Genomic DNA, 22,886 nt, shown 5'->3' with positions numbered 1-22,886 from the left:
AGGAGGAATGGAGACAGGGACCAAATTTAACATTTCCAAGTCTGTTATTGACACAAAATGCACATTTTAATATTGATCATGACACAATGTATTTTATACATTGTTAATGACGTAAAACATATTTATAGATTGTTACTGACAGAGAATCGTATAACTTGTGTTCCTTGTGTTATCTGAATGTACTTGCCTCTGATACTGCCACAAGTCAGTGTTTCTCTGTACCTGTACCTTCCCCTACTTGTGCACTTGGCAATAAATTCAACAGGACCTGAGAAATCTCAGTGAGATTTGATTAGTGATGATCATCTTGGCAGCTCGGTAGGTCGAATGTATGCGACAGTACACTGTTAAATGCAAAACCCTGAACAATGTCGATGATCAGAGGGATCTCAGACTCCAAGTTCATCGCTCCCTGAAAGAGACTGCACAGATTGATCGGGTGGTTAAGAAGGCAAATGTCATGGTTGTCTTTATTAGTTAAAGCATTGAGTTCAAAAGTCGGGAAGTTGTGTTGCGGCTGTTCCGAGCCTGCGGTCGTACTGTGACTGTTTCTTTAAGAGCGCCGGCGTGAGGAGGCGGGACTATGACGTCAGTCACAGGCTGACAGCGCTGACTGTGGACTGAACCATAAGAGAGAGAGAGCGATCTGCAGACAGGCAGTCGGCCAGTCTAAAGAGAGAGAGAGACTGGAAAAGCTGATAGCTTCAGTTAGTCGCAGCTGAGGCTTGGAACTCTCCTATGCCCACAAGAGTGGGTTGATCATCGGTACACGGAACCACAACGAATGTGTGTGGCTGTCACTTCGTATAATCCATAGGAGTGGGGTTTGTAATATCTTGTGTTAACCCTTGCCTGGGTATGTTGTGTGGTACCCCTGGAAGACGGTATTCCTAAGACAGGTCCACTTTCGCTGATAACTCGTCTGTGGACGGATTCAACGGATAAGAACTTCGTCGGCGGTTATTTTGAAGTAACGGCCTTTTCTCTACGTTTCACCCTGGATTACAAATATCTCTCTCCCGTCATTTATTCCGTGGATTACTGAATTTTCCTACTTACCATCTCAAGACTCTAAACTTTGTTCCCTCAGGCTCGATAGACTGGGAATTACATTTGCACATATATACACTTAACACTGTTAACTTTCCTTTATTTCGTTAAGTTACTATATTATAAGTAGATACTAATAAACAGAGTGTTTTAACCATCAAAACCAGACTCCAGTGTGAACTCTATTGCTGCTGGTTCGTTTCTAAAACGTTTCAGTTCGTAACACAGTTTTATAAAACTAGCTAGCCCACATCTGGAGTGTTTCATACAGTTCTGGTCGCCCCCATTCTCGGAAGGATGTCGGGGCTTTGGAGAGGGCGCAGAAGAGGTTTACCAGGACACTGCCTGGATTAGAGGGCATGAGCTATAACGAGAGGCTTGACAAACTTGTGTTGTTTACTCCAGAGCGGCGCAGGCTGGGGCGAGACTGGATGGACGTTTATAAGATTACGAGAGGAATAGATAGAGTGGATATATTTTTCCTGGGGGGTTGAAATGTCTAATACATTTAAGGTGAGAGGAGATGTGAGCGGCAAGTGTGCTTCTTTCCACAGACTAATGAGTAGCTGGAGTCTCTGCCTGTGGGGGGGGGGGGGGGGCGAGGTCACCAATCCTGACACGTGATCCCGTTTGCCCCTCCCATTTAACCGCGGATGGGCAGCATCTGGCGTCTGTTTCCGAGGCCCCGCCTTCCGATGATGTAATAATCTCTTCGCGCATGTTCACAGTCTCCGGGTGGACGGTGTTTTCCTCTCCGCTCAGAGCTGAAGTGGGTCGGCTGTGTGTTCAGGAAAGACTTTCGTCTCTTCCGTCGGGATCACTGTCTGCGGGCCGAGGATATCACTTTCCCATCGGTGAGTATTGAGACCGATCCCGAGCGGGGAGATCCGATGTTGGCCGTGAGCCCCGAACTGTGGGCCAGGAATTCATTTGTTTCCCAACTATCTGGGCTCGTCAGAAATGTGTCGACTTCAGTTAATCTGCATTGAACGATCCAAACCAGGAGCCCAGGCTGTCTGTTTCCGCAGAATTGAAATTGAAGTCCCGCCGACAGGTCACGTGAGACTGTGTGCCGCAGATTCGCCCCGCCCTCTGCTTTGTGACGCCAGATCACGTGGTGTGATTTTGGCCGCTGAGTCCCATTAACTTACCCGAACTCGCCTCGTTTCCTGAGGCTTCTCGCATTTGTTCTGGAGCTTTATGGCTGTTGTGTCTTCTCCCGGAGTGGGGTGGGTGAGAAAGGAGAACGTCCCAGGTTGTGGGGATCTTTGGTTTCACTGCCTGCTTTACCGAGGGACTGGGAAGTCTAGGGGGAGAATGGTTCGAGCCTCCGCTTCCCGCAGTAGAGCTGAGCCATACATTACTCCTGCACGTTTATAGTCCAGCGACGGCGGTCGGTCCAGTATGGACAAGACAAGATCTGTATCCTAGGAACTGTAATACAAATTTCCTGAAATGGTCCTGTTTTAACCTGGAAATGGAGTGATAGTATAACAGTAAAGGAAGCACAACTTTTCCCTGTAAATTATCCTGGAACTGCTTTGTCTGTTATTCCTGGAAATGTGTCCGGTGCAGTTGTTGCTAATGAGGTTCACATGAATAATCTCAGGAATGATCGGCTTTATGTATGAGGAGCATTTGGTGGCTCTGGACCTGTGCTCAATGGAGTTCAGAGGGACGGTGGGGGTGGTGGAGGGATGGATGGTTAAGTAAACCTACCAAATGTTGAAAAGCCTGGATACAGTGGACATGGAGAGGATGTTTCCATTAGACAGAGAGTCTGTGATCTGACAGCACGGTCTCAGAATAAACTTGCTTCCCTTTAAAACTGAGATGAGAAAAAAATTTTGGCCAAAAGATGTCTGATATGTGGAATTTGTTGCCGCAGAATTTTTTTGAGGCTGCCATTTGGGTCTATTTGTGAAGATTAATATACTGATGATTGCTGAGTAGCTTCAGGGTTACAGGAGAAAGGCAGGAATATGGTGTTGGAATAAAAATCAGCCATGATTGAATGGTTGAGTGGTGGAGCAGACCAGATGGATTGAATCACCTAATTCTGTTCCTGTGTCTTGTGACTGAATGATGGCTCCTTCTTATCCCGTATTGTTTTGTGATGTGTGAGGGACAATTAAAGATTGTTCACTGAGATAATTATATTTGCCAACGTTTAAATTTCAGTGAGTTTTGTTCCTAGTAACATTAAGCAGAAATGTTTGGTCCTCCTTTTCATTGTTAACGTGCTTCATTATCTTTCATGTTAACGTTAGACCTGCAGTGAGAGATTTATTGGAAGAAAAATCACGACTGAAGACAAGGGAACAGCAACAAGTGAACCAGCCCGAGGATTGAGAGCATCAACTGGAGAGAACCCATCTGACTCGGGAGATTCCAGTGATTCAGTCAGGAGAAAGTTTGGTGAGTCTCATTTACTCAAACACTGGTCCTTTAGACATTACATACCTGTACAAAGGAAGGTAGGAAATAGTTGTGAGTGAGACAGAATGTGCCCAGAAGAACCAGTTATGCCAGTACCAGTCAGACCCAGTTGTGAAGAAGCTCCCCCCCCTGCAATATTCCCTTTAAACTTTTCACCCTTCACCCTTAACCCATGTCCTCTGGTTTTTTTCTCCCCCAGCCTCAGTGGAAAAAGCCTGCTTGCATTCACTCTATCTATACCCATCATAATTTTATACATCTCTATCAAATCACCCTCATTCTCCTACGCTCCAGGGAATAAAGTCCTAACCTATTCAACCTTTCTCTGTAACTCAGTTTCTCAAGTCCCGGCAACATCCTTGTAAACCTTCTCTGCACTCTTTCGACCTTATTAATATTCTTCCTGTAATTCGGTGACCAAAATTGCACACACTACTCCAAATTCCCCCTCACTAATGCAATATACAACCTCACCATTACATTCCAACTCTTATACTCAGTACTTTGATTTATAAAGGCCAATGTACCAAAAGCTCTCTTTACTACCCTATCTACATGTGATGACACTTTTAGGGAATTTTGTATCTGTATTCCTAGATCCCTCTGTTCTAGTGCCCTCCTCAGTACCCTACCATTTACCTTGTATGTTCTACCTTGGTTTGACTTTCCAAAGTGCAATACCTCACACTTGTCTGTATTAAACTCCATCTGTCATTTTTCCAGCTTGTACGGATCCCTCTGCAAGCTTTGAAATCCTTATTCACTGTGCACTACACCTCCAATCTTTGTATCATCAACAAATTTGCTGATCCAATTTACCAAATTATTATCCAGATCATTGATATAGATGACAAATAACAATGGACCCAGCATTGATCCCTGTGGTACACCACTAGTCACAGGCCTCCACTCAGAGTAGCAATCCTCCACTACCACTCTCTGACTTCTCCCATTCTCAATTCCCAATCAAATTTACTACCTCACCATGTATACCTTGTGACTGAATCTTCCTAACTAACCTCCCATGCGGGACCTTGTCAAAGGCCTTACTGAAGTCCATGTAGACAACAACCACTGCCTTGCCTTCATCCACTTTCCTTGTAACCTCCTCGAAACTCTCTAATATATTTGTTAAACATGGCACAAAGCCATGTTGACTCTCCCTAATAAGTCCCTGTCTATCTAAATAATTGTCAATCCTATCTCTTAGTACTCCTTCCAATAATTTACCCATGACCGTCATCAAACTTGCCAGCCTATAATTTCCCAGATTACTTTTAGAGCCTGCTTTAAACAACGGAACAACATGAGCTATCCTCCAAATCTCTGGCACCTCACCCGTAGATAACGACTTTTAAATATATCTGCCAGGGCCCCTGCAATTTCAACACTAGTCTCCTTCAAGGTCCAAGGGAATATCCTGTCAGGTCCTGGAGATTTATCTACTCACCTCAAGATAGCAAGCACCTCCTCCTCTTCTCTCTGTATAGGTTCCATGATCTCAATACTTGTTTGCCTTATTTCCATTGACTCCATGCCAGTTTCCCGAGGAAATTCAGACACAAAAAAACCATATCACATCTCCCCAATTTCTTTTGGTTCCATGCATAGCCAACCGCTCTGATCTTCAAGAGGATCAATTTTATCCCATAACTATCCTTTTGCTATTAATATACCTGTGGAAGCTCTTACTATCCTTCACCTTGACTGCCAACGCTACCTCATGTCTTCTTTCAGCCCTCCTGATTTCTTCCTTAAGTATTTGTTTGCACTTTTTATACTCCTCAAGTACCTTCTTTGCTCCCTGTTTCTTATACATGTCATACATCTCTCTCTTCTTTATCAGAGTTCCAATATCCCTCAAGAACCAAGGTCCCTTATTCTTATTCACTTTGCCTTTAATCCTGAGACTTTGTTCCCAGGGTGTCCTCATGGGCCATCCAGAAATGATTTCAGCTGGCGACAACCCTGTTTTCCCCTGTGGGGTAACCCTCATGTGGAATCGGGCTAATGGTCGGACCTTCAACCAAGTGAGTCCAGTCTCTGCTGTTAGTCTGGCTAGTTTACTCTTCAGAGTGCCATTGGCTCTTCCCACTCTGCCAGTGGCCCGTGGGTGGTATACACAGCGGAATTGTTGCTTGATAGCTAGTTCGTTACGTACCCCTTTGTTTACTTTCACCACAAAGTGTGGGCCATTGTGAGAGCTCAGCATCTCTGGCAGGCCGTACCTGGGAATTATTTCCCGTAATAATATCTTCACAACAGTCACAGCAGTATTATTGGTAGTTGGAATAGCTTCAATCCACCTACTAAGCAGATAATAACTAAGCAGTATCTATAGCAATGTACTCAAGGCAATTCAATAAAATCAACTTGTAGACACAAAAAGATCCACCTGGCAAGGGAGACATACCCGGTGTGCAGGGTACAGGTTACCAACCATTCCCTCCTTTCCCAGGGGTGTACAATTGTGTATATGATCGACCAATATCGGTAAAAATTGTGTAGGAACACAAACCTGTCCTGTTGGGTGATTCAAAAAGCTAGGTTGGGTTCTTTCTGGCACCCCATCTGGGACCACAATTTGCGCTCCTCCTCAGAGACGTCCCCCTGAAAAGTACGTACCTCCCTCATGTCTGGCAAACCTGTTCTTCTTAAGTCACAGAGGGTTGCTTGACGGGAACCCGAGGGGACTACAACTACCGAGGATTGTGCCGCACTTTTCGCTGTCTCATCCGCTAAAGCATTGTATTTAGTGACTCAGTCGGATATGTGGGTGTGGGCTGGTCATTTAATAACAACCAAAACGTGAGGTAGCTGTAGAGCGGTGAGTAAGTTGTTTACAAAGGTGGCATTACTAATGGGGTGGCCAGAGGAAGTCAGGAATCCCTATGTTCCCAGAGATCCCCGTAGTCATGTACAATTCCAAATGCATAACAGAGTCTGTATAAACATTCCCACTTTAGTCAGTTGCTGGGATACAGGCACGAGTCAGAGCAAACAGCTCAGCCTTCTGGGCGGAGACAGCTGCTTCAAAAGAGGCCTGTTCAATTACTTCACTGTCCATCACTATCGCATCGTTTCCCTGCTGGATCCACAAAAGAGCTTCCATCCTCAGAAAATGTTGCCTCAGGCTTGAGGGGATATTGAGGAAGGGATGGGAGAGTCTGTCCTTCTTTCATGGTGATCTGGATGGGGGGCAGTTGGTGCTGTCAACTTCATTGTCTGAAATTGAGCAGAGATTATGTGCAATGTCTTGGGTTCGGTCAATATTAAAAGATTTTCTTAGCAGATGTCCTGTCTTCACCTCAGACTCCTTCCAGTATCAGAGTTGGCCTGCGGCCAAGTCTTGCCAGTCTCCCTTGTTGCTGGAGGCTTGTTTCATCAGGGTGTAGGCAAGGAACTCTAGGCTCTTTGGCTTGAACCCAGGGCAAACCCTAACGATGGTATGGGGAGCCACCAGTCCTGTCTGTCGCCAAAGGAAATCCGGAACTTCGGCCAGTAATGCACTGCCCTCTCCTCCTTAATCCTGTCCAATCACCATGACTGGGAACTTCTGTCCCTCGTGGGGTGCATGATATTGGCTTTCCTCAGTTGAGCACCCCGTAGGGTCATAGCACAGAGTCACGTAGGGGTCGGCCGCTGGCAGAAGGGGTTCAAACGCGGTGGAGTCCAGATTAAGTGCCCACCACTGGGGATTCGGAAACTGGGGAAGCTGTCGGTTGTTCACCTGTCACAGGGTGACAGCATTGTCTGTCTCTCCTTTCCCCCTGTCCTCCACAATCAGCTCCTTTGTTTTTGTGACAATGAGGGAGAGTTTGTTTTCTTGATACCATATAACAATCACAGCACAGAAACAGGCCATCTCGGCCCTCCTAGACCGTGCCGAACTCTTAATCTCACCTAGTCCCACCTACCCGCACTCAGCCCATAACCCTCCACTCCTTTCCTGTCCATATACCTATCCAATTTTACCTTAAATGACACAACTGAACTGGCCTCTGCTACTTCTACAGGAAGCTCATTCCACACAGCTATCACTCTCTGAGTAAAGAAATACCCCCTCGTGTTTCCCCTAAACTTTTGCCCCCTAACTCTCAAATCATGTCCTCTCGTTTGAATCTCCCCTACTCTCAATGGAAACAGCCTATTCACGTCAACTCTATCTATCCCTCTCAAAATTTTAAATACCTCGATCAAATCCCCCCTCAACCTTCTACGCTCCAATGAATAGAGACCTAACTTGTTCAACCTTTCTCTGTAACTTAAGTGCTGAAACCCAGGTAACATCCTAGTAAGTCGTCTCTGCACTGTCTAATTTATTGATATCTTTCCTATAATTCGGTGACCAGAACTGTACACAATATTCCAAATTTGGCCTTACGAATGCCTTGTACAATTTTAACATTACATCCCAACTTCTGTACTCAATGCTCTGATTTTTAAAGGCCAGCGTTCCAAAAGCCTTCTTCACCACCCTATCTACATGAGACGCCACCTTCAGGGAACTATTCACTGTTATTCCTAGATCTCTCTGTTCCACTGCATTCCTCAATGCCCTACCATTTACCCTGTATGTTCTATTTGGATTATTCCTGCCAAAATGTAGAACATCACAATTCTCAGCATTAAACTCCATCTGCCAACGTTCAGCCCATTCTTCTAACTGGCATAAATCTCCCTGCAAGCTTTGAAAACTCACCTCATTATCCACAACACCTCCTACCTTAGCATCATCAGCATACTTACTAATCCAATTTACCACCCCATCATCCAGATCATTTATTTATATTACAAACTACATTGGGCCCAAAACAGATCCCTGAGGCACTCCGCTAGTCACCGGCCTCCATCCCGATAAACAATTATCCACCACTACTCTCTGGCATCTCCCATCTAGCCACTGTTGAATCCATTTTATTACTCCAGCATTAATACCTAACGACTGAACCTTCTTAACTAACCTTCCATGTGGAACTTTGTCAAAGGCCTTGCTGAAGTCCGTATAGACTACATCCACTGCCTTACCCTCGTCAACATTCCTCGTAACTTCTTCAAAAAATTCAATAAGGTTTGTCAAACATGACCTTCCACGCACAAATCCATGCTGGCTACTCCTAATCAGATCCTGTCGATCCAGATAATTATAAATACTATCTCTAAGAATACTTTCCATTAATTTATCCACCACTGATGTCAAACTGACAGGTCTATAATTGCCAGGCTTACTTCTAGAACCCTTTTTAAACAATGGAACCACATGAGCAATACGCCAATCCTCCGGCACAATCCACATTTCTAATGACACCTGAAAGATCTCCGTCAGAGCTCCTGCTATCTCTACACAAACTTCAGATGTTATCTCTACACATACCAGTCAGATGTTGTTCAGACTTCAGACAGAGTCAGCAATCAAATGGTTGAGCATGGTGCGATGAATGTGCTGAGCTCCATATGTGACAATGCAAGAAGCATCGTAGGAAAGCCAGATGAGTTCAGGAAAGGGAATTTGTAGACATCATTGGGATGTGGTGGCACCCAACAGTCTGAGGGATTCAGGGGAACAAATTTGTAGAGAGATTGCAGACCATCCCAAGAAACAAAAGTTGATTCAGTAAGTGATTTTAACTTTCCATGTGTTGACTGGGACTCCCATACTGTAAAAGGACTAGATAGGATAGAGTTTGTCAAATGTGCCCTGAATCGGTACGTAAAATTCCCGATGTAGAAGTGTGCAATAAGCTGTTAGGCAATGATCAGGGCTGGCGACAGAAATTAGTGATCATAATGCCAAGAAATTCAAAATAAAGATGGAAAAAGAGAGGTCTGGACCATGAGTTTAGATTCTAAATTGGAGAGAGGTCAATTTTGATGGTGTCAGAAAGGATCTGATAGGTGTGGTTTGGGACAGGCTGTTTTCTGATAAAGGAGTACTTTGTAAGTGGGAGGCCTTCAAAAGTGAAATTTTGAGGGTGTAGAGTTTCTATGTGCCTAACAATGTAAAAGTTGAAATGTAACTGGTGCAGGGAACCTTGGCTTTCAGGAGATATTGAAGCCCTGGATATTTTGTTCTTTTAAATGCCTCAGACATTTGAGTGCTACCAAGACTCATTAATCATCATCCATGCTCTGAGCTCATCTGAACTTTTTCTTTCATTGTTGTCTGTTGGTTTCTAGCTTCCCAATAGCTTTTGCATTTTTGTTTGCCCTCTCTTTGGCTTTTATGTTGGCTTTGGCTCCTCATTACAGCCACTGTTGTGTCCTCCTGCCTTTCCAATGCTTCCATTTCTTTGGGATGTATCGATCGCTCAGCTCCCGAATTGCTCCCAGAAACTCCAGCCATTGCTGCTTCATTGTCACTCCAACCTTTTCCCTTCCAAACAAGTTTGTCCAGCTTCTCTGTCATAGAATCATGGAGACGTTCAATATGGAAACAGGCCGTTTGGCCCATCTAGTCAATGCCAAAAAAACACTTAAGCTGTCTATTGCAAGTACCTGCACCGAGACCATCGCCCTCCATACCCCTACCATCCAGGCTTCCTTCAAAACCTCTTTGAAATGGTGAAACCGAGCTCATATTCACCACTTGTGCTGACATGTCATTCCACACTCTCACGACCATTTCAGTAAAGAGTTTTTCCAAATGTTCTCATTAAATGTTCACCTTCCCCACTTACCCATGACTCTGGTTGACATCCCACACAACCTCAGTGGAAAAAGCTGCTTGCATTTACCCTATCTATACCCTCATAATCTTGTATACTTCTAACAATTTCCCAAAGCAATGTATAATTTCCTTGTTTATGTTTAGAGCCTTTTTTACGTGTATAAGATGATGAGGCGCATTGATCGTGTGGATAGCCAGAGGTTTATTCCCAGGGCTGAAATGGCTAACACGAGGGGGCATAGTTTTATGGTGCTTGGAAATAGATACCGAGGGGATGTCAGGGGTAAGATTTTTACCCAGAGAGTGGTGGGTGCGTGGAATGCACTGCAGGCTATTTGTGTGAGAGTATTTCAGTTACTGTGGGGCCAGGAGCCCGTGCTGCTCAGTGGGAACAGGGACTAATACCAATGGCGAGAGTCAAACTGAGCCAGGTCACAGATTGGAGATGGCAGAGATGCCCCATTCTTATAGAGAGAGGAAGAGCATCAGAGAGTTTGATGGTCATTCCAGATACCAGCACTGTGCCCAGTTAGATGATTTCTCTCTCCAACTTGGGTTGAACTTCACTGTAAGAGTGTGATGCCAGATCACACCTTGACAACTCAAGTGATCTCATATGAAAAGTTGTCCTACACACATTGATGGATTTTGTAAATCTTTTTACAGGCTAAAAACAAGGAATTTATCTACGGGAATCTCGAACACAACACGCCAATTTTGCTGTCTCTGTCCAGATATTTAATAAGTGGAGCAAGGGATTCACTTGATCATCCTTCCTGCTCAGGCTGTGGGGAGGGATTCACTTGGTCATCTGACCCACTGGCACAGCGGTCATTTTACACAGGGGAGAGGCCGTTCATCTGCTGAGACTGTGAGAATGGATTCAATGGATCTTCTCAACTGAATGTACATCAGCAAGTTCACACTGGACAAGGCCATTCACCTGTTCTGTGGGTGAGAAGGGATTCAGTTGTCTTCCCACCTGTGGACACACCAGTCAGTTCACACTGGGCAGAGGCTGGTCATCTGCTGAAGTTGTGGGGCAGGATTCAATCAGTCTTCTGACCTAATGGCTCACCAGCGAGTTCACACTGGGGAAAGGCCGTTCACCTGCTCGGAATGTGGGAAGGGATTCACCTACTCATCCCAACTGAAGATACATCAGCGAGTTCACACTGGGGAGAGGCCATTCACCTGCTCAGACTGTGGGAAGGGATTCACACAATTAGCTGGCCTACAAGCACACCATTCAGTTCACACTGGGGAGAGGCCGTTCACTTGCTCAGACTGTGGGAAGGGATTCACTTCGTCATCTCAACTGAAGGTACATCAGCGAGTTCACACTGGGGAGAGGCCGTTCATCTGCTCAGACTGTGGGAAGGGATTCACACAGTTATCTGGCCTGCAAGCACACCAGTCAGTTCACACTGGGGAGAGGCCGTTCATCTGCTCAGACTGTGGGAAGGGATTCACACAGTTATCTAGCCTGCAAGCACACCAGTCAGTTCACACTGGCGAGAGGCCGTTCACCTGCTTAGACTGTGGGAAGGGATTCACTCTGTCATTTTGCCTACTGACACACCAGTCAGTTCACACTGGAGAGTGGCCATTCACCTGCTCAGACTGTGGGAAGGGATTCACTCGGTCATCTCAACTGAAGGTACATCAGCGAGTTCACACTGGGGAGAGGCCATTCACCTGCTCGGATTGTGGGAAGGGATTCACTTCGTCATCTCAACTGAAGGTCCATCAACGAGTTCACACTGGGGAGAGGCCATTCGCCTGCACATTCTGTGGGAAGGGATTCACTCAATCATCTCAATTGAAGGTACATGAGCGAATTCACACTGGGGAGAGGCCATTCACCTGCTCAGACTGTGGGAAGGGATTCACTCGGTCATCTCGCCTACTGACACACCAGTCAGTTCACACTGGGGAGAGGCCGTTCACCTCCTGTTAATGTGGGAATGTATTCACTCAGTCATCTAACCTTATGTAACTCTCACTCCAGCTAGCAGCTTAATATAGGGGGTGATAGCCCCCTAGCTCGGCCAAATGTGGGTGGATGCTGTGCCGTGTCCCCTGTTACAAATCAATACCCCAAAATAACAAACAGTACACAATATGTGATTCATAATTCTTACTTTGACTATAGGGTTAGTAAAGTAAAAAAAACAGGGCCCACTCTCCCCATTCGTGGCTTCTCATCTCTCCCCAGAAAAAGCCCATGAAATTCTCTCATCCAGACTCACAAGAAAGAACATTTCTGTCATTGGATAGCCCAGCACTCCAAAACCCTGTTATCTCTAGTTGTAAACTAGACATTTCTGCTACAGAGAAACCATTACCTCAGCAGTGAAACATTACAGAGAGGCCATTAAATCAACAGTGAAACCTTACAGCGTGTTACACTTACAACTCACTACCAGGTTCACACAGGGGAGAAAGTTTCAATGAGCTGCATGCTGGATATTTGTCCATCACCGTTGCTGAATGCAATTTCGAGAGTGACTGTAGGTGCTGAACTCTGCAATTATTGCTGCTGCTCACCAGGCATGGGAGGAGTTTCTTCTGCTGCATATTCACCTTTAATGGGACTCGATCTGTGTCAAATGAATCAGTTCTATCTTAAACACTGTCTCTGGTACTTAGTGAATTTATAACACACTTAGTGTACAGTAGAGAGTCAACTCAGGCCGGCTGAACCCTGCCAGTGATTCTGTTCAACAACAGATCTTTCAAATTCTCCCCTGTTGTTCACCTCTCACTCTCCCTGGGATGAGGTCCAAATAGTCACCACTGTGTGGGCGAAGAGGTTTCCCTTGAATTTCCTGCAGACTGAAGAAGTGGAGCTGACTGCAGTTCTGTCTGAGATGTTCTTTGCCCCTCTAATCTCTGGGCTGAGGAAGAATGACATTGGGAGTTAACCTCCTTAATCATGACTCATGTCCACATTATGGGTCACTTTCCCCACTTCTAAAGTGTTGTTAGCGAACACCATTGTCCTCTAAAGACTGAAAGCAGAGTGGGAAACCATCAATTGGATTTTCAACGAAGCTGGGTCAGAAACCAGAGGCAGGTCTGCACAGAGCAGAGGTTCGGGCCCTGGACGATGGTCGGGGTAAGAACGTATGATGAGGAGAAGGGATTCAGCAACAGGGCATGCCAACCAATGAGATTTGGAAGCAGATTGACAGAGAAAGTAATTAGGTTATCTGACTGATGACACAAACACTACCTGTGGTGAGGTGCTCCACTGGTTGAGGAACATGTGTGTTGGGAATGGTTTTATCTATTGGGGGAGTTGCTCCTGCTTGTTTATCCTGTAATATAACCAGATGGATTGACCTATCTGAAATAATGTATTGATGATCATATAACTTGTAAGATTTTGACTCTGAAACTGGATCAGGCTTGAATTTATGGTGCCTTCATGAGGTGATGGAGGGCATTCGTGAGTTTGTGTTTTAAAGCAAGATTTTGGTGAATGATATTTGCCACTTGATTGTACCTTTGTAAGTAATCAGATTGAGTTAAACTGCTGCAGGATCCTGGAAAGTGTTGGATTGTGTCTGGTTTCACTTGGCCTTTTCTGCACTTACTGCCTTGTTTGTTTATATTTCAAGTATTCCGCATTTTTTTTCTTTTGTTAACTACTTTGTCTTGTATTTGGACACTAATTGGCAGACGAAATAATTTGGCTATCTGACTGACGAACAATGCCTGTGGTGGGGGCACATGTGTGTGTTGAGAATGGTTATACCTATTGAGGGAGTTATTCCTGCCTGTTTATCCTGTAATATTATATCCAAATGGTTATTTGAGATGATCCTAACTGAAATAATGTATTGATTATCATATAAATTGGTGGATTATGTCCTTAACTGAATCAGGCTTGAATTTATGGTGCCTTAATGAAGTTACTGTGGTCATTCATCCGTTTGTATTTTAAAGATAGATTTTGGTGAATGATATTTGCCACTTGATTGTACCTGCGTAAGTAATCAGATTGAGTTAAACTGCTGCAGGATCCTGGAATGTGTTGGATTGTATCTGGTTTCTCTTGGCCTTTTCTGCACTTACTGCCTTGTTTGTTTGTATTTCATGAAGTTTCGATTTGTTTTACTTTTGTTACCCACCTCATCCTGTATTTCCTCAAGAAACTCCTCTGTTTTTGGGAAGAGGTCAACACTCAGTTAGGTGCTCGATGCTTCCTTGTCACCATCTTATCTGCTCAGATCATTGGGATGTCTCCCATGGAGGGTCATACTCATTTCACTGGTTAATGTTTTCTTCCAGAGTGATGATTTATTCTTCTGAGCCAGCTTTTCATTTAAGTTTTCTGGTCTGTATTTCTTATCATAATTGCATATACACACATGGAGTCAGCTCAGTTCCTCCGCCATATCCTTATCTCCATTTACAATTTCTCCAGCATCATTTTCTTTTGGTCCTATATCTACTCTCACCTGTCTTTTACTCTTTATATACTTGAAAAAGCTTTTAGTATCCTTTTTGATATCATTTGCTAACTTTCTTTCATAGTTCTTCTTTTCTCTATTAATGACCTTCATACTTTCCTTTCATAAGTTTTTTAAAAAACGTCCCAATCCTCTGTCTTCACACTAAGTTTTGCTTCCTTGTATGCCCTCTGCTTTGCTTTTACTTTGGCTTTGACTTCTCTTGACAGCCACGGTTACATCCTTTATCCATTCGAAAACTTCTTTTTCTTTGGAATATTTCTGTCTTGCACTTTCCTCACTTCTCACATAAACTCCAGCCACTGCTGCTCTGCCGTCCTTCCAGCTAGTGTCCCTTTCCAGTCAACCTTGGCCAGTTCCTCTCTCATGCCACTGTAATTTCCTTTACTCCACTGAAATACCGACACATCTGATTTCGGCTTCTCTTTCTCAAATTTCACAGTGAACTCAATCATGTTGTCATCAATAAGGGTTCCTTCACTTCCATCTCTCTAATTACCTCTGTTTCATTACACAATACCCAATCCAGTACAGACAATCCCCTAGTGGGCTCAACAACAAGCTGTTCTAAAAAGCCGTCTCATAGACATTCTAGAAATTCTCTCTCTTGAGATCCATTGCCGACCTGATTTTCCCAATCCACTCTTCCAGTAGCGATCTGATATTCCCAATGATTTTCCTTGATTTTGACCCCTTGTCAAAATTTCTGCTACTGTCAATAGATCAGCGAGTAAAAGACGACCTGATTTCCAAAAGGCATAAGGTTAGAGATGACACATTTCTTTAATATTTAAGGAAGATTACATTTTTATTTCAATCTATTACAGTTTCAAAATAACAACAAAAGGAAAAGGGCCAGAAGCAAATGTTTAGGCACCCTACATGTTCAGTAGCACCCCCTTTGGCAAGTATCACAGCTTGTAGACACTTTTTGTAGCCAGCCAAGAGTCTTTCAATTCTTGTTTGGGCAGATTTCTGGGTTCAGACATTAGTAGCAATGTACTTACTGTGGAAATTACAAATCACAATATTATTAGAATCACAGAGCCAAGCAGCAATGAAACAGGCCCATCAGCCCTTCTAGTCAATGCCGACCTGTTTTTGTTGTTACTGCCCATTTCCAGCTACCTGCACCAGAGCCTCCATACACTTCCCATCCACGTCCTCACCCAAATTCCTCTTTAGTGTCTAAATCAAACCCACATCCTCCAAATCCACAAGCAGCTCATTCCACACTCTCACCAACCTCCGAGTGAAGAATTCCCCTTCAGATTCCCCTCAGATAATTCACTTTCACCCTGAACTTATGTCCAATGTCAGGGTGAGAGGGAGGACGGGGCAGAGAGGGAAGACAGTAAGGGGAGGGGTGGTCGAGTGCGGAGAGGGAAACAGAGCGAAGTGTTTATACTTAATATTTTTGAGAAAAACTAATTGTTTGAACTTGCTGCAAACCTACTCTCCATATCCTGTATATTCTTAACCAGATTATTGATCGAGATGACAAGTAGCAATGGCTGATGTTCAAAGTAAATTTTATTATCAGAGTACATAAATTTTATATAGTCACATACCATATAAAACCCTGAGATAGTTTTTCCTACAGGAAGACTTAGCAAATCTTTAGAATAATAACAGGATCAATGAAAGATCAAGTAGAGCACAGAATTCAATCAACTGTGCAAATGCAAATATAATTAAATATCAATGAATAATGAGAGCAATGGGGTGTAACCCTGGGGAAACTCACTAGGCCAGGGCCTCGAGTCCAATAAATAGCTTCCCACCATCACTCTCTGCTTCCTACCATCAAGACAACTGTGTATCCAGTGAGCCAGCTCTCCCTGGATCCCGTGTGATCTGACTTTCCACAGCAACTTACCATGTGAACCTTATCAAAGGCCTCTCTGATGCCCAACTAGGCCACGATCCTGGGACAGAGGTGTCACCGATCCGAGGACATAGATTTAAGCAGAGGATGAAGAGGTTTAGAGGGATCTGAGGAGGAGATTTGTCACTCAGAGGGTGGTTGGAATCTGGAACACACTGCCCGAGGTGGTGGTGGAGGCAGGTCCCTTCACAACATTTACGAAGAGGATGAGCATTGAAACTGCCAAGATACAGTCGGCTGTGAACCAAGTGCTGATAAATGGGACCAGTGTAGACAGTGAGCGGATGGTCAGAACAGGTATGGCCGGCCAAAGGCCTGTTTCCGTGCTGTGTGATCCACCACTCCGGACATGCTAAATTAACGATGGTGGCACCACAAGGCATTGATTTCAAAACTCCACACCCCTCTCCAACCTGAAATAAACCTGACTGAACCCCTTTGTCACCACTGTGAGTATCAGTTTCTGTCAAGGTAGCATAGAGATTGGTCACTTCTGCTAAACAACTGGCAATTGATGAAGTTTCTGTGTCTTCTTCCATTAATGTTGCTTCCTTACAGCAAAACTAACCCTCTCACTGTGTCAGAATCAGTGATTAAATCAGACCCCAAACACTGTGCTTTCACCCCTGCACGTTATAACTGGAACCATCTCACTGAGGGTCTGATAGAGACATGGGATCACATCTCCCCTGCTTCTGACATTTCAAATACCCTCAGAATGGTTTTCTGATTCAGTCTGAAGGTTATGGTACATTCAGCTCGTCGTCAGACCTGACAAACCATGTCTTCCCACAGCTGGTTCCACCTGTTGTTGTGTCCTCTTTCCTTCACCTCCAGGGAAGCTGCATCTCCACACAAACTCCTCACTTGAGACGAATGTCTGTACCCGTGACACAGGAAATCACATCTCTGTCACTCTCCTGATACCGTGTCTGACCTGCTCACCTCTGGGTACCCTCCCTCAACAAGCTTCTTCCTCAGTCACCATCTGTGAGATTATATAAAAATACAATTACTGTAAAACGATCTATCAGACAGCTCCTGTACCCCTCCATCCCGGACGATTGTTTGCTGATTAAAACTGTCTCTCCTCAGCCCCTTCCCTATTCCCTTTCCCTTTGCAAACTCCAGATACGCCAGCTGATCCGAATCCACTGTGAGGACATTTATATCTCACAGGAGGATGTAGAAACCCGTGTTGTTCTCTGATACAGAGGTCACTGACACCCCACCGCCATCCCAATCTGCAGCAACAGCCCATGACGGTGACAGCTCTGCCAGACACTGGGGCTTTGTAACAAACACCATGGTAACAGCAAGATTAAACAGCAATTCATTTGAAGAGAGAATTGCTGCTCCCTGAAAGGACACGCGAGCGTCCGATACAACGGAGCAGATCCTCACCCGTTCACAACTTTATTTGACCCGGGTCACGGAACGTCCGATCATCCCACTTTCTCACAACAGCAACCCCACCCACACCTCCCCCCCCCCCCCCCGATTACAGTCCACCCATAACCTCTACCCCCACACACACAGACAGATCCCCCTCACCCCAAACCCCTCCCAGCCTAGGAACCACAACTAACTGATCCCACACCCCGGGCTCGGGCGCAAAGCTAAAACCGGGGCTGCGGGACCGGAGAGCCCGGAGCCTCCAGCCGTCCGGCAGAGCTCGTTCCCGGCACTTTTCATAGAAACATAGAAAACCTACAGCACGATACAGGCCCTTCGGCCCACAAAGTTGTGATTCCACGGCAGCCGGCCCCCGATTTCCACAAACCCGAGATCAGACCCTTCTTCACGGACGCCTGAATAGAAGAACCGCCGGAGACAGCTACGGTCGGCACTGCGCCTGCGTTTAGGAGGCGGGAGGGACAACGGAGAGGTAAATCACAAACACGACAAAGTCTGCAGATGCTGGAAATTCAGAGCAACACAAACAAAATGCTGGCGGGACTCAGCAGGCCGGGCAGCCTCTATCAGAGAGAAAAATCAAACTCCTACCCCCGCATAAAAAGGAACGTCATCCCAATCATCAACCCCCAAATCCACCCCTCCCGCACAAAAGGGAATAATATCATCGATTCCCCCCCCCAAAAAAAAAACTACCCCGCACAACTGTGGAGGAGCCGGTGTCACCAGTGTAGAGGCGGCCGCATCGGGAGCAGCGGACATAACGGGCGACCCCGGAAGATTCACAGGTGAAGTGTCGCCTCACCTGGAAAGATGTTTGGACAACGAAGAGAGTTCGGCCGTCCGGCCCTTTCACTGTGACACCCCGAACTCCACATCAAATCCGTCCAAACGAATCTGGGTGAACTTTAATGACCAATAAATATAATTCCTCTCAGCGATCAGCTATCTGAATGATTCCCTGACTCTGAGAGGAAGGGGTATCTATGGTCCACACTGTCAGGGTGTTGAGTTTACCAGGAGACAAAGACTGCAGGGACGAGAGGTTTTCTGTTGACTAATACACTGTGTGTGGACCCCGCTGGCAATTCTGGTGTTGTGACCGGAATCGAGACAAACACCATGCTGCCCACTCCACCAACAACACGGTACAGCCGACACATACCAGGGGACTTTACATCTCACAACACTGGATTCAGTGATGAAACCCGTGATTAATGTTGTTGTCCCACAGAAAAGTCCATTAAGGTGCTTTTAAATGCCAGCCCTCTCCCACGGCTGACGTCACACATGTGCTCCCCACACCGGGATCTGCCCTCACGTGCGCTGTGTCTTACGTCACCCACGCGCTGCTGTGCTCGAGCTTAGGTTGAACGGCTGGGCTAATAATCACGTGACCAGCCCCCCTCCCTCACTGCTGTCAGCAGAGGATTCAGGAGCTGCGCTATTCCCATTGGTGCGGAGCGATGCCAATCACAGGTTACAACCAGTCGCGGAGGCGGACAAGCCGAGTGGGCGTTACCCCGCTGAGTCCGTCTCCCGCTCAGGCGCCGACCGCCTCCTCAGAGCGGAGAAAACCTCAAAGTAAATGTCCGCTTTCTGATTTATTTCCATTTCCCTCCGAGGGAAGTTGGGGCGTTTGTAAAGCGTCTCCTGCGGCCGGAGTCTGATGTATCGCTGAGAGGTAGGAGGAGACCGCTCGGCCCGTCGGTTTGATGCCGGTTCCCCGGGGAGGGAGGGAGAGGGGGGGATTTTATTGAAAGGATGAAGATGGTGAGAGACGGGGCGGACAGGATGTTTGTCCCGGTGGGACAGGAGGGGCTCATCTGTGGAAATGTCTGAGCCCACGGTGGTGTCGAGCGGAGGGATTCACCACATTGGGGGCAAACACTGTCAGACTGTTGTCCTGCAAGCGGGGCCGATGGTCCGGGCAAAGTGACAATTATTTGTGCTTTGTTGAGATTATACCTGGAATATGGTGTAAAATCCCGCTCCCCATACTAACACGGGTTATACAGACCAAAGAACAAACTGCCGGAGGAACTCAGTGGGTCGGGCAGCATCTGTGGAGGGAAATGGACCGTCAACATTTCGGGCCGAGACCCTCCCTCTGGACTGAGAGTGGACGGGAAATAGTCAGAGAAAAGAGGTGAGGGGTGGGGATGGGGCAAGAGCTGGGGAGTGAGAGGTGGATCCAGGTGAGGGGGGAGATGGGAAGGTGGAAATAGTGACAGGGGTGGGAGGTGAGTGGTTGGGGCAACACGGGGCTGCAGAAGATGGAAATTAATTCCATAGAGGATTAACAAAGAGGTTAGAGAGTATTTGTTATAGAGAGCGCAATGAAGATTCACCAGACTGATCCCTGGAGTGGTGGGGTCATCATATGAAGAAAGATCAAATGCGATAACCCTTTCATTTAGAGAATCGAGGACTGAGAGGTGAACACATTGAAATGCACAACATCATTACCGGTTGAACCAGGGATCCCAGTCTCTGAAACAGGGTGTGGAATGTCCGGGACTGAGATGAGGGGAAATGTCTCCACTCCGAGGATTTGAATAGATAGATAGATAGATACTTTATTCATCCCCATGGGGAAATTCAACTTTTTTTCCAATGTCCCATACACTTGTTGTAGCAAAACTAATTACATACAATACTTAACTCAGTAAAAAAAATATGATATGCATCTAAATCACTATCTCAAAAAGCATTAATAATAGCTTTTAAAAAGTTCTTAAGTCCTGGCGGTTGAATTGTAAAGCCTAATGGCATTGGGGAGTATTGACCTCTTCATCCTGTCTGAGGAGCATTGCATCGATAGTAACCTGTCGCTGAAACTGCTTCTCTGTCTCTGGATGGTGCTATGTAGAGGATGTTCAGAGTTTTCCATAATTGACCGTAGCCTACTCAGCGCCCTTCGCTCAGCTACCGATGTTAAACTCTCCAGTACTTTGCCCACGACAGAGCCCGCCTTCTTTACCAGCTTATTAAGACGTGAGGCGTCCCTCTTCTTAATGCTTCCTCCCCAACACGCCACCACAAAGAAGAGGGCGCTCTCCACAACTGACCTATAGAACATCTTCAGCATCTCACTACAGACATTGAATGACGCCAACCTTCTAAGGAAGTACAGTCGACTCTGTGCCTTCCTGCACAAGGCGTCTGTGTTGGCAGTCCAGTCTAGCTTCTCATCTAACTGTACTCCCAGATATTTGTAGGTCTTAACCTGCTCCACACATTCTCCATTAATGATCACTGGCTCCATATGAGGCCTAGATCTCCTAAAGTCCACCACCATCTCCTTGGTCTTGGTGATATTGAGACGCAGGTAGTTTGTAAATCCCCACCACAGAGGGCAGTGAAGACTCAGTGATCGTCCTCACATAAAACTGAGGCCGGCAGATGTGTGGAGACCGAAGGGGTCGAGGAAATGAGGATCGGGCGGAAACATGTGGCTGAGATGGAAGAGCAGCTGTCATCTTGTTGATGGTTTGAGGGGCTGAATGGCCACCACCTCCTGTTTCTCACCGGAAGTTTCAGTGTTCCTGTCCAGTGAAGCCAGAGGAATGTGAATGGAAATTAGAAACATAGAAAAACTACAGCAGTATAATAGCCCTTCGGCCCACAATGTTGTGCTGAGTATGTCTTCACTTTACAAATTACCTGGGGTTACACATAGCTCTCTATTTTTCTAAGCTCTATGTCCATGTCCAGGAGTCTCTTAAAAGACCCTATCGTCCCCGCCTCTTCCACTGTCGCAGGCATCCCATTCCACACACTCACCACTCTCTGCGTAAAAAACTTACCCCTGACATCTTCTCTGTACCTACTTCCAAGCACCTTCAAACTGTGGGAGAAAGCCTCTGTCAGTCCACACGATCAATGCCTCTCATCACCTGATACACCTCTATCAGGTCACCTCTCATCCTCCATCACTCCTAGGAGAAAAGGCCGAGTTCACTCTACCAACTCTCATAAGACATGCTCCCCAATCCAGACAACATCCTTGAAAATCTCTTCTGCACCCTTTCTATGCCTTCCACGTCCTTTCTGTAGTGAGGCGACCAGAGGTGAGCACAGTACTCCAAGCTGGGTCTGACCAGGGTCCTATATAGTTGCAACATTACCTCTCGGCTCCTAAATCCAATTCCTCAATTGATGAATGCCAATACACCGTACGCCTTCTTATCTACAGCATCAACCTGCGCAGCTGCTTCGAGGGTCCTATGTTCCCGGACCCCAAGATCCCTCTGATCCTCCACGCTGCCAAGAGTCTTACCATTAATACTATATTCTGCCATCATATTTAACCTACTTCACACTTATCTGGGTTGAACTCCATCTGCTACTTCTCAGCCCAGTTTTGCATTCTATCAATTTTCCACTGTAACCTCTGACAGCCCTCCACACTATCCACAACACCGCCAACCTTTGTGTCATCAGCAAACTTTCTAGCCCATCCCTCCAACTCCTCATCAAGGTCATTTATAAAAATCACGAATGGTAATGTCCTAGAACAGATCCCTGAGGCACTCCACGGGTCACCGGCCTCCATGCAGTATATGACCCGTCTACAACCACTCTTTGCCTTCTGTTGGGCAAGCCAGTTCTTGGATCCCATGCCTCCTTACTTTCTCAATAAGCCTTGCAATTACAGATTGTAACACAATCATCTTCACCCAGAACAGAACACACTCGAGCTCCTGTGGAACCCAATGATTATGCCCCAGTTCTCACTGACATGCTGCCGTCACACTGTACAGTCTTCCTGAAATAAAAAATTCTGCACTATTTAAGCTCGTTTATTGCAACATCATAGAACTGTTCCCTACTCCCCTCGCTCTGAACATTGAGCCACCAGCAGGGGTATTTACAACTTTTTCAAACATTGGTTGGGATTCACATTTTTAAGAATTATATATTTATTTGTGATTTGTTTTTA

At 45.8% G+C, this 22,886-nt stretch overlaps 1 protein-coding gene across 2 annotated transcripts; it reads left to right on the top strand.

The window, feature by feature from the left end:
• The first annotated feature begins 1,749 nt into the window (after nucleotides 1-1,749).
• On the top strand, nucleotides 1,750-12,868 carry LOC140722981 (uncharacterized). 2 transcript variants are annotated; one of them, XM_073037606.1, is made up of 3 exons: nucleotides 1,750-1,904; nucleotides 3,321-3,468; nucleotides 10,823-12,868. In XM_073037606.1, exon 3 carries the CDS (start codon nucleotides 11,226-11,228, stop codon nucleotides 12,114-12,116), a length of 891 nt encoding a protein of 296 aa, XP_072893707.1. In that variant the 5' UTR covers nucleotides 1,750-1,904; nucleotides 3,321-3,468; nucleotides 10,823-11,225; the 3' UTR covers nucleotides 12,117-12,868. The 2 variants fall into 2 exon arrangements, with proteins under 2 accessions (XP_072893707.1, XP_072893708.1); XM_073037607.1 differs by lacking the exon at nucleotides 1,750-1,904 and adding an exon at nucleotides 2,155-2,279.
• Nucleotides 12,869-22,886: the final 10,018 nt, after the last annotated feature.

This window comes from Hemitrygon akajei, unplaced genomic scaffold, assembly GCF_048418815.1.
Source record: "Hemitrygon akajei unplaced genomic scaffold, sHemAka1.3 Scf000096, whole genome shotgun sequence".
NCBI lineage: Eukaryota > Metazoa > Chordata > Chondrichthyes > Myliobatiformes > Dasyatidae > Hemitrygon > Hemitrygon akajei.
Note: the sequence above shows the minus strand (reverse complement) of the source record. Positions and strands in the feature narration are given on the sequence as shown.